This window comes from Arachis hypogaea, chromosome 5, assembly GCF_003086295.3.
Source record: "Arachis hypogaea cultivar Tifrunner chromosome 5, arahy.Tifrunner.gnm2.J5K5, whole genome shotgun sequence".
NCBI lineage: Eukaryota > Viridiplantae > Streptophyta > Magnoliopsida > Fabales > Fabaceae > Arachis > Arachis hypogaea.
In genome coordinates, this window is record NC_092040.1 from 8,765,925 (window position 1) to 8,779,162 (window position 13,238).

Sequence of the window (13,238 nt, forward strand, 5' to 3'; positions counted from 1 at the left end):
CACTCCCAAAAAACAAAACTCTGCCTTACGTAAAGTTGCCAGAGTACGCTTAACCTCTGAATTTGAAATCACTGCTTATATACCCAGTATTGGCCATAATTTACAAGAATATTCTGTAGTCTTAGTAAGAGGGAGAAAGGTTAAGGATTTACCCGGTGTGAGATATCACATTGTTCGAGAAACCCTAGATGCTGTCGGAGTAAAGGATCGTCAACAAGGTCGTTCTAGTGCATTATAGATTCTTATCCAAGACTTGTATCATTTGATAATGCCATGTGAATCGCTAGAAATATGTGAAGTCACATTGCTCACAAAAATCATTATTTACTTAACAAAGTCCAATAAAATAAGAATAAAATTCTAATTTAATTTGCACAAAAAGTAAAGTTGGAATTAATTAATTGAAATGAGGATATTTTAGGTATAAAATATTATTAAAGTTTTAGTCTCTATCCTAAAAATTTTAGTCTCCTGTGTCTTCACTTTTTGGAAGTATTGAAATATTAAACTTTTAGAGATAAAGACTGAAATTTTAGTACCAATTTCTAGACCAATAAACATGATACTGAGTTTCAATCTCTCAATCTCCATTCCAATACCTCAACAAAATTTTGTATATTTTATATGAAAGAGTGATTTAATAATTAAAATTTTATATATAATTAATATAATTGTATTAATTACATTGTTTTATGGTCCAGTCTAATAAATATTGGAAGTCCACTCGATTTACTTTTAAAGTCGACAAATTTTCAATTCATCCGAGCTAACCAACGCATTTTAAGTGATGCCATCTCTTAGTGAAAGTCAAGACAGCTGATGGATACTTCTAGATACGGGTCTAAACGAAAAGATCCGATAAGTACAGATAAAGAGAGGAGATGCCTATTTCTCTTTTAAGTACGTCATTTTTTTACGCTAATTAACTATCTCATTATACAGACATTTATTTTAACATTAAAATATTTTAACAAATGACCGCACCTGCCAACTTATCGACAATAATAACCGCACTCTTCGCTAAATTCACACCCAAATCCAAATTTTTAACATCACACCGTTACTCACACCTAGCCATACAACCGACCACCCATCCAACGAGCAGCCGAACACGTTGTTAAGGATACAAAAGAGAAAATTTGTATTGAAAAATAATAATTTTTAGTTTTCAACAACAATATCAAATATACTCTCTATGTTTTCCATGAAAAATGATATTTTATATAAACATCTTTTGTTTTTCTTTGTCAACAAAAAAGGAAAAGAGAAAAAAGAAATTTAACCTCGGGGTTTGTTTTTTAATTTACAGTCTACTATGGTGTCTGCAAAATTGAGAGTTGTGTCTGGGGTTTGAGGGTGTTCATGATTTTTTAATTGCCTTTCAGAGCTCACACTTTCATTTTCTCTTCTTCCCTCTTCTTTCTTTCTTTCTTGCTTTCTTTCTAAGCGCACTGTTCCTATTCACTTCTATGTCTTCTATTCTCTCTCCTCCTCCTTCATCATCATCAACTCCCAAACCCTAATCATCTCCTTCATTTCACTCATCTTCTTCCAACACTCTCCATGTTCCCCCACAGGTACTATCTCTATCTCTATCTCTATCTCTTCTCCTACTTTCTCACTCATTGCTTTCTATTTTCAATAAATTTCCAAACTTTCCCCGTTTTGGAACCTCATGATTCTGTTTTTCTCTTCTCGTTTATTTGTCTACTTATTGCCTTATTCTATTTTTGGTGCCACCTATTCACTGATGGTTTTTCTTACTTTAATAGTTGAGTTGGTGCTTTCTGGTACCTAGAGTGCTCTGTTTTAAGCAATTGATACCCCTCTTTCGGCGCTTTTTATTTTTCGCCAACTGATGCTGATCTTATGTTTAAATATAGATGATTGGTTGGTTCCAGTATGGTAAATTTTGTATCCTCTTAACTCAACGGTCCTGATAGGGTTGCTTGTATTTTCTACTTGTAGCATGCAACCCTGAATTCTAATTTATTGCTTCATGCCTTTTCTGTACTTCTTTATTCCCTATGTTTATATTTGTGTTTGATATATTTAATTTATTAGTTTTTGGCATTATATGCTGCCTGCTACTAATCTAACGCTTGATACACGAAGCTCATGCAGAGAATAGAATAGTTGTTCCTTTATAAGTGCTATGCTACTGTGAGCTGTAATTGCATTTGGTTGTAATTTTCATTTCTTTGGGAAGATGATTGTAACTGTTATTGTCTGCTAACTGAAACAAAACCAAAGGAAATTATCAGAAGAAAAAAAAATGTTGTCTGCTTTTACATATCTTTCATTTTCTTTTTTTGGGTTGGTGGAGGCATTTTGTGTTTTAAGTGTTTTGCATATTAGCCTATGTTAGAAGTGGCAAAAAGAAGAAGAAAAGACTTACATTTGTTTGTGTTTCCATTAGGGGATTGTTGCAGCTGGTCACAACGCTCACTTGTTATGTGGTTCTGGCATGTACCTTCTTTTACCCTGACACACATGGACACTCTAGCAATGGGATGCAAAATCCACCAGCTTCTGATGCTTATGCTTCTTTAACAAAAAGTTGCAAAGTGGATACTTCAGACACCATTTGTAGTGACTCTAGTTTAGATAACAGTTTTCGAAATGTGTGTCCAAACTCCCGCTCATTCTGCTCTCCTTCAATGTTATTGGGGTCCTCTCATAAAGAGGGAAGTATAAAAGAGACTTCTTTAGGAGGATCTGGTAGTGCGTATGATAGTCCATTTTGTATAGAGGTGGCTCATGATAGCAGGCAGGCAAGTAACAGTAGCTGGTCATCTGACTATGGTGTGTTTAGGTTATTTAATGGAAAGTTTATTTCTTGTTCTATGAACTCCAGAGAGGGAGTTAATGAAATACCATCTCTTAAAGCCCAGGATGGTCATAGAACTGGCAGAAGCGATGTTTCTTCTTGTGGAGGCTCTTTATGTAGGCAGAAGACAACACATTTTTTGTCAAAGTACTCTGAAATGTCCAAATCAAGTTCCTTTGAGGGTTCTGTCTCACCTAATGTAAGAATTGGACCCACTGTGCTAGACTGGGGTCAAAATTATATATATTCTTCATCAGAAGCTTTCCTAACACTGGCTAATACATGCAATGATAGCATACTACACATCTATGAGCCATTCAGCACTGACCTACAGTTCTACCCTTGCAACTTCAGTGAGGTTTCACTAAGACCCGGTGAATCAGCATTGATTTGTTTTGTTTTCTTCCCTAGATGTCTAGGTTTGTCATTAGCTCACCTGATTTTGCAGACAAGTTCTGGTGGATTCATAGTAGAAGCTAAAGGATATGCTACTGAATCTCCCTTTGGCATTCAGCCCTTATCTGATCTGGAAACTTCTCCTGGTGGAGGGTTCAGCAAGAATTTGTCATTGTTCAATCCCTTTGATGAAACCCTTTATGTGGAGGAGATAACTGCTTGGATATCAGTTTCTTTGGGGCATAGTTCTGTTGAAACTGAAGCAATGTGTAATGTACATGATTTTGAGGCTTTTGATACTCTTTTGTTCCCAACTATTAAGGATCGACTGGGTGTGAAGAATAGCCAAATTGGTTCACCAATGGTTGCAATCAGGCCCCATAGGAATTGGGAAATCGGTCCGCATAGCTCTGCAACACTAATGGAAATGGATGTTACCAGTGGGTTTGAGGGGAAAATCTTGGGTGCATTTTGTTTGCATTTACTGAGATCATCACAAGTCAAGTCTGATACTATTATAGTTCCTATTGAAGCTGAAGTGGACAGTAATGCTGCCTCTGACACTGTAGGTATATTTGTTTCAGCTACACTTGAGGTTCTAGCTACTTGTGATAGTGGTGATAATGTCATCACTATATCTCTAAAAAATTATGCCCCATATGCTTTAAGGTTTATCAAAGTCCTAGAAGTTGTTGACGAGAAACTTTTCCACGTCAATTACATGGAAGGCTTACTGCTCTTCCCTGGGACTGTTACTCAAGTTGGTATTATTTACTGTAGTCAGGTGAGCTTAGATTTAAATGTCTTGCCTCCTAAATTCTCCAACTTGCAAGAGAACTGCAAATTGCTTATTCTTACAAATGACTCAACCAGTCCCCTGATTGAGGTTCCATGCGAGGACATACTATATCATTGTTTTGAACATCAAAGGCTGTCATATGTTGGAGTAGAGGACAACTCTAAACTTATCAAATCTGATAATGCGAAGGCATATTATGTGGGCAGAAGCATGCAATTGCCACAAGATGGGGTAAGTAGCCACAGCCATCACTGCCCATATGTTATTTGACAACAAAGGTTGATGCTTTTCTTGGAAAAATAAAAAAAAGCTTCAAATTTAGACTGCTGATTCTGATGGATTCTTTTTAATTTTTAATACGTAATGTGCTGTATCAACTGATAATGATATATGCAAGTTCCTTGGAAGTATTTCTTATGCATAGGATATATATGGTATATATACTTCTTCCTCTGTGATATTGTTATTAAACCTTAAAATTTAAAATACTGAACATGATAATGACAGTCAGCTCCAGCTTAGCAGTTAGTACAGAGGCCTGTTTTGATGCAGCTCTGCATTGTGCTTTTACCATTGTTTGAATTATACTTCTAGTCTACTTGTCCCATATCCCTCCCCTCTCCTCTGTTCTCTCTCCTCTCTTTTGTCTTGTTATTTTAGTTCCCTTGCTACTTCTGCTGCCTTGTACCAGAAGGATAAAAGAACAAATCACTTTGAAAGCATTATATTACATCTGTTAGAGGAATCCTGTTTAAACGAGTTAAAAACAAATGGAAACTTTCATCATAATCATTGCTTCATTTGTTAGTTGTCTTTCCACAAATTATTGCATATTCGAGTATGATCATCATATGCACTTTGGAGGAATTTATTTTATATGCAATTGGAACTAAAGTTGCTTGTTCTCCTTAATATTTATACATATTTCCTCAAATAATGAAAACCTAATTTTGCTGCTACTTTTATGCGAAGGTTGTGGAAACAGCAGCTGTTGATGAACTTGTTCTTGGAAACTGGAAGTCTCAAGGAACCACTGGTAGCATGTCTGTGCTTGAAGAACATGAGGTGCTATTTCCGATGATTCAGGTTGGAAGTTATGTCTCTAGGTGGATAAATGTTAAGAATCCTAGCAAACATCCAGTTTTGATGCAGCTTGTCTTGAACTCTGGGGAAAGCATTGATGAGTGCAGGGTTCTGGATGATTTATTTCACCCCTCTTCATCTGGTAATTTGGCTCTAGGTAAAGGTGCTGCTACTCCAACAAAGCATGGATTCTCAGTACCAGGGAGTGCATTGACAGAGGCTTATGTGCAGCCATATGACCGGGCATCTTTGGGGCCAATAATTTTTTATCCATCCAATCGCTGTGCTTGGAGTGGTTCTGCATTGATAAGAAACAATCTTTCAGGTGTTGAGTGGATATCTTTAAGGGGATTTGGAGGTTTGCATTCTCTAGCCTTGCTAGAGAGATCTGACCATGTCCAAAGCATAGACTTCAATGTTAAAATGCTCAAGCCACTCAATTTATCACTTCCTTATAATTTACTTAACATGAAAGAGATGGCTTCTGTCTGTTCAAAGCCTTTAGTGAAAGAGTTATATGCAAAGAACACAGGAGACTTGCCATTGGAGGTGATAAGAATCAGGGTTTCTGGCAGAGAATGTGGGTTGGATGGTTTTCATATTCCTTCTTGTAAGGGGTTTGCTCTTGAACCTGGGGAGTCAACTAAACTTTTGATATCATACCAAACTGATTTTTCTGCAGATATGGTGCATCGAGATCTTGAACTTGCCTTGGCTACTGGTATTTTTCTGATACCCGTTAAGGCAACTATCTCTCATGATATGCTTAGTAACTGCAAGAAATCCATGTTTTGGATGCGAGTGAAAAAATACCTCGGAATTCTTCTTGTTGCGTCCTTACTTTTACTGATATTTTGTTTCCTATTTCCCCAAACCGCTATATTGGACTCCTTGGATGACTTCTGCAAGGGTGATGATAACTTAGTCCAGACAACCATAAAAAGTGCTATGGGAACATCTTTGCTTCATCATAACCAGAGAAAGAGTAAGTTATCCATGTCTGGGAAGATGAACCATCTCGTGGAAGCTTCATGTGGTGGATATTCTTATGATCAAGGCAATCCGTCTGAGCTGGGAATGTCGCAAAACTTGATGCAGACATCTGAAAACAATAAGAAGACTAGTCGTTTGTTGGAAACTCAAGATGAAGGTAAATGGTCATCCACAACAGTCCAGGGCTCTGACACAAACAAGGCACCTCAACTGGCATATCTCATGGTTAACACTGGTAAAGAAAAGGGTCGAAGAAAGAAGAGGAAGTCTCATGGTGCCAAATTACAAGCACTGTCTGAAGTTTCAAGTAGTCAGAGTGGGAACTCTACACCCTCATCTCCCTTATCCCCAGTCCCCTCTGCTGCACCTAAATGTAACTGGCTATTGTCTTCTAACTTGGTGCAACCCGTTGAGGCTCTTAGTAGTTCAATGACACAGGTGGCTGCCCAACATTCTGAAAACAATCAAGCTTCTTCCCCATCTTCTAAGCCCGAGGCTCCCCTCAAACACTGCAGCAGTAGTAGGTCTTCTCCTCATGCGCCACCTTCAGCATCAAGTTGTGCTGCTACTAGCATGCATGTTCAGACAACTTGTGATGCCACTACTGTTGTTGGTGGGTCGCCTCCGTCCTCCTTGGTGTCAAATTCTGCTGTTACATTGCAGTCTCGGGCTCCTGGATCCAAACGTCACAACCAAAAAGATGTTCAAGCGCAAGAGGAAGAAGGGCTTGCAGATGAGTATAGATATGATATTTGGGGTGATCATTTTTCTGGATTTCACTTGTTAGGTCCAAAAAATGTTACTTCCATGAAGTCCAGTCCTGCAGAAAATAATTTTGACAGCTTCTTTGTAAGGGGCCCTCAAACCCTCATGACAAATTCTCAAGAAGGCTAGAAAGTTGAAAACCTTTATTTCACACTTTCTTGCCTAGTCTATGTTGAAAAAATGAATAGAAATAAAGGATTTGATATATCTCTCATAGCCTCCCACATGCACATCCATTGTCATCTCAGTGTAAAAGGCACTCAATTTTGTGAATATGTTAACAAAATCAGTATCTGCAATCCTATAATTCCAGAGAATAAAACTTGGAAATGGACCATATGGAGAATCTACTTGAACATGTCAAGTATAGATCTTTACCGGCATACCCTGTCAATGAATGGTGAAAATCCAAGTAGATTTTCTGATTGAGATTTGGCAGGATTGACTCTCAAAAAACATGAAAGCTGAAACCTCCCAACAGCTTCTGCATGTTTTGGACTGAAGTTGCTGTTCAGCTCCATGTTAAAAATATTATTGTCCTTTACTTAATCTCCCTGGTGATATGTTATCCACCATAGCATATTTGGCATGCAAGCCATAGTGGAAGCCAATGCTAAACAAACATGTATAACACTATAAGCCAATATCCAAATAATTACACTTAAAATCAAAAAGAGAAAAGCAAAGAAAAATGAAACTTTTATGAGCCATAACCAATCACATCAACTATTAACTATTGAGTACTTTGACTATTAATACACACCTTAAACTAAATTAAAAAAAAAATTGGTATGAGGATGCAAAGTTGTACAAGATTGCTGTTGTACCAAACAATATGAGGTAGTAGTAGAGTTACCACAAGATCTATGGTCTATTCAATTGGTCATTGCAGTAACCAGTAATTGAATCACTAGGAAAGAAGTGGTCCATAATATTATCTTATCATTCTACCACGTACAGATTACGACTCTTGCTCTTGCTGTCACTATGTACTACAAACGATCCTTTAAAGTGATATGTCCTAACAGATTCCTTGGCTTTACCATCATATGCCACAAAGAAAAAAAAAACATTTTTTTTGTTTTTATTGTTGACATATTATTACACACAAAGACATTATATCAAAATAGTTCTTAAAACTTAAAAGATCACCCATAATTTATCTAATATTTCAAAAATTGGTCTAATTTGACCATTAACCTATAATATCATCATATCATGTCATTTTTTCCTCTCACAAAAGCTTATATAAATTTATTGGTTAACAAGACTTAAAAGTTATACTTTACAGCTTGATGTTCATTGGATCTTCTGGACTAATTTCAACATCAACATAAGTGGAAAGTAGAATTGAGTGAAAAGAAAAAGTAATTGGGCTGGGCCAGTACCACAAAAAAAGCGGAATCGTTCGTGTGACATGAAGAATGATTTTGGGCTTTTCAGATACCATTATTGTGTTCCAGATGTGAAAAGATCAATGATGTCACTCAAAACTCAAAATTTACAAGTGGGTCGGCCAAGATCTTAGCCCATCACCCAATCAAAGCAAAAGACATGAAACCAACAATTTCGGTAACACAACTATGCAAAGAAAGCGATCACTTGATTCTACAAGTTCTTATACAAATATGTCTTTATATAAGGGTAATAAATATAATATGAATATTTGTTATATTAAGGAGAATTTTTTTTTGAAAAATAAAATTAGTGAGGAGTAAAGGTTTTATTGGAATGAATATATGTATTGCACATGATAAGTTCTTATTGGTGAATTTTTTATTAAAAAATAATTTTTACTCTTTACCAAAATTTCACTTTTTGCTTTAACATCAAGCTGTCAAATATATTAAATGGTAGATACTTCTATGAAAATATCTTCATATGAAAATAATATTATAAATTGTATAGTTCAATCAAACATGTTTAATTATCTAATAATTCATAATATCATTTTTACATAGATATTTTTATTAAAATAAATACCATGTCAAATTATCTAACTTTTTAATTATGATCTTTTTACATAAAGACATTTTAAAGAGTAAAAGGAAACTTAAATAATTTTGTTTCTTGTTTTGATTTCTATAAATTTTTTCTTTTAGTCAAATAAAATTTAAAATATTTTTATTTTTGTCATCTCATTAGTCTATTCCGTTAAGTATTAATTTTTAGTAATACTATAGAGACAATAATATTAAATTATCTTATTTAACTTAACATTTATAATTTTATGTATATAACTTCTAAAATCACATACTTATTATATTTAATATTATGTATTTATTTCAAAAATAATTAATGAATGAAAAATAAAGCAATTTTAGACTAATTTTTATTGTTTTTCAAACATTTCTATTATTTTTTTCATATCACACTTAATGGAATAGCAAAGCTAAAATAAAGACATTGTAAATTTAACTCAACCAAAACCAAAATAAAAATTTATAAGAATTAAAATAAAAAAATATTTTATGAAGAGAAGAAACTTACTTTGCTCTTTGTTTTGAATTACATTTAGTTAGGTAGGTAACTAAATCAAACTATATATATATATATATATATATATATATATATATATATATATATATATATATATATATATATATATATTTGTGAATTGTGAGAGATATTTTGATAAGTAGGGTGAAAGAAATGAGTGGATGAAAGAGGTGTGTGTCATGTGCAAATAGCTGTGTCATTTCACTTTTGATGGATGGCAACAAAATAAAGATGTCGTGGTTCTACTTTTATGCTTATGGCTTCACTACTCACTTCCATGGATTACGATCACAACTATGACCTATTAGGCTATTACTACAAAATTCTATGGTGCTGGCGTGCCCCACTTTATTTTGTACCCTCCTTCTGCATTGGACAATCTTTCTCTTCTTACACATTACGTACCAATTCAAAAGCTGCATTTCTCGCATATTCTTTCTAGAAACCAGAAACATATAACAATAAGAAATTACATTTATTTTTACCGATACAATAAATACATAAAACATTATCTATCATTATCGTGACTAACATTTTTTAATATTCAAAAACAACTTTTAATTTGAAAACAAAAAGTAAAAAATATTATTAAAAAAAGATTTTAGTCTTAGCACTATTTTTACTTATTTTGTTAAAGTTGTATAATCATTGTAACTATACTGTAACAAGGCAATGTTTAAATAAAAAATTTCAAGTTAAAATTATATTGTAGCGGTTGAGAGAAAATCGTTGCAAAAAGCTCATCAAACATATTTGTCCCGTCGTCATTTTGCGGCGGTTAAAGCAAAACTGCGGTAAAATATTACGCTTTTAGTAGTTTCTTCGAAATTCGTCGCGCTAACTTCTGCCAGATTCTATTTAGCAGTGATTTCTAGAAACCGTTGTTAAATGTCCGTCGCTATCTGCTGGATTTCTTATAGTTTAGTATTTAATTTTTATATTCTATAAATGTAAAACAAATAAAAAAATATTTTGGAACAAACCTCTAATTATATATTCTTGTATCAATACAAGTAATTATATTTCATATCTATTATTTGAATGGTAATCTAAAAGCAATTAAAAAAATTGATGATAGTTGATGTAACATTAGAACTTAGAAGAATTTACAAAATGAAAATTTGACCAAAATGTTAATGTGACAAAGGTAGAGATAATCTATAAAACGTCAAAAGTTCATTGTCCATAATCTTAATCTTACACACAATATTAATATGACAAGTATAATTTACAAACTCATGTAACCAAAATAAAAAACTATAAATTGAAAAGCTTTTCAAAGGGTACTCGACAAAAGGGTAAAGAAATACGAAATGATAGACATTTCACTTTCAAAGGTTAATTAGATAGTGAAGAAGAAGATGGGTACCCAATGGTAATGTCCTTAATACTAATAAAGGAAATATAGTTAATCCCTACACACATATACAGCCAAGCATACCCTTCTACTCTCTCTCTACCATCACATTCATATTTAACTTCAAATATTCTAGATAGACCACGATATATGTACATGCCTTATAATATTATATATTCTATAAGGGTGTAAGTTATCGAACCGAACTGAAATTTACTGCAAAACCGAATCGAAATTTCTAACAACCGAATAGAAAATCGAAAAAATTGGTTTTTTTTGTTTTTTTAATTAAACCGGTTGGTTCAGTTTGGTTTTTGGTTGGTTCAGCAAAAATTAAACCAAACCAAACTGAACCGAAGATGTGGCTTAGTAATGCAATATTTTATGTTTAGTTGTTGGAATGAGTTGAAATTGTGTTGAATTTGAATGTAATGTAATGTTATTTCAGTTTATTAATTGTTTTGAACTTTATTTTATTGAGATTAATTTTTTATTAGTTAAGATTTAAAAATAAAAAAACTAACCGAATCAAACTACTTTTGATTCGGTTCGGTTGTTGTACAGATAGCAAACTAATTGATTGGTATTTCGTAAAAACTGAATAGATTAATTCGATTAATTTTTTGTCAAAATCGAACCAATAATATCGCTAATATTGTATGCCTGAACCTAGAAATTTTATCAACCTATAAAAATATATTTACATTATAATAAATATTATAATAAATATAAATATATAAAAGACTACCGGGTCATGTTAATTTGTTCCAATTACTAAAAATTAAACCTCATCATTCATCCGTTTTTCCTATGTTTAATTAAATAAAAGATAAGCTTGAAAAGAATAAAATAAAAATGCGAGCGAGTTGTACACATGGTGCATGTATTAATTAGTGGATGACATTGAGAAAATGAGTAAGAAAAAACAATGATGTATATGTATATGGAAGTGGCATGATGAGCGAGTAGTATGTAGAGAGAGTAACATGTGTGGGTAGGTATAATTATGACACTCACACATATACAAACACAGCCTGGGGACTTGGGTATTATGTATTCTTATTACTATTAATTAATATTAATAGTACTATCACTTTTATTTTAGTATATTAAAAAAGTTCCAAAATAAAATACTATAATAAAGTGATAAATAAATTATTGAAGATTTATATTTTAGATAAATTAATTTTTAAATAAAAAAATACTAATAAAATTAAAATTTTTTATTATAATTATAGAGATTAATTTAAAGTTAGTGTCTTTTGATTTTATTAGTATTTTTTTAAGGACTAATTTATCATGTAATAGATATAATTATTTATGTTATTTTTTTTTAACTTTTAAAATTAGTGATTTTATAATATGATATCAGAATTTTATATCCAAATTTCAAAAGTGAAAAAATAACATAAGATAAATAAAAAAAAGCCTATACAAAGATAAAATAAATCCAAAAATAATTCTTATAAATATAATCATTTATATTAAATTTTTAAGATGAATAATTTTATAACATATATAAAATATTTATCACTTTACTAAAAATACTATATTAAAAAGGGAGTATATATATATATATGAGAGTGAGAATGAAGGCGTATGAATCACGCATGCATGGTAATTATTAGAGTTGTCATTTAACTCAAAATAATTATTTGTCTCTAATGCATTGGGAATGTCTCTGCATCAAGCCCCCACCTTATTTACTTGCACTTTTAACTTTTCATTTCTTAATTAATTGATTAAATATATATAGGGTGTGTTCTATGGAGAGTGAAGGTGTGTGTTGTTTGTTTTCTTTCACTGCCATTATTGGAACAAGTCTATGACATTGGTCTCTTTCCCTTCTTTCTTCTGTCCTTTCCAATTTGTGTCGTTTTTAGAAGCAAAGACACTGAAATGGAACACATTTTCAGGGATATCCTTTGACAATTATTGTTAATCCGTCGTATTAATAGTAGTTCAGAATCTAACGTACTAATCTAATTAATTAAAATATAAAAATATTGTACCATCTCTGAACTTGGCAGAATCAAGTCCACACTTGCTTGCATCTTAATCTTATGTCTCCAATTATTTGTATTTAGTTTTATAAATTCCTTCGATTCACTTCTAGCTAATTATTATTAAAATAGTTCAACGTTATTGCATCTCTTTTTTTCTTATCAAAGTAATAATTAATAGTTAACTAGATATCTTAATTATTGTCTTTAATAAAAGTCTATTCATAATGAATAACACTGGTTAGTAAATTCTTTATCACGTTGGGAAAAAAGTTGCACACTGTTTGGCTCACAATTAAGAATTAAATATGTATTTAGTTAGGTGAAAACTCAAGTGTAGTCGACTTAATGTGAAGTTGATAACTGAAAGTCGTTAGATAATTTAACTGATTTGACTAAATTTTCACCTAACAGCTCTCAACTATCAACTTTACGTGAAGTCGACTGCACCTGAGTTTCCACCATCTAGTTAATGCTCTTTGAATAAGCTATAGAATCAGATCTTAGATAGAA

The 13,238-nt window shown here is 32.6% G+C and overlaps 1 protein-coding gene across 1 annotated transcript; it reads left to right on the forward strand.

Moving 5' to 3' along the window:
- The first annotated feature begins 1,034 nt into the window (after positions 1 to 1,034).
- LOC112800599 (uncharacterized) lies at positions 1,035 to 7,073 on the forward strand. Its single transcript, XM_025842932.3, has 3 exons — positions 1,035 to 1,577; positions 2,420 to 4,256; positions 4,998 to 7,073. The coding sequence occupies exons 1-3, from the start codon at positions 1,564 to 1,566 to the stop codon at positions 6,993 to 6,995; spliced, it is 3,849 nt and encodes a 1,282-aa protein (XP_025698717.1). The 5' UTR covers positions 1,035 to 1,563; the 3' UTR covers positions 6,996 to 7,073.
- The last annotated feature ends 6,165 nt before the right edge of the window (positions 7,074 to 13,238 follow it).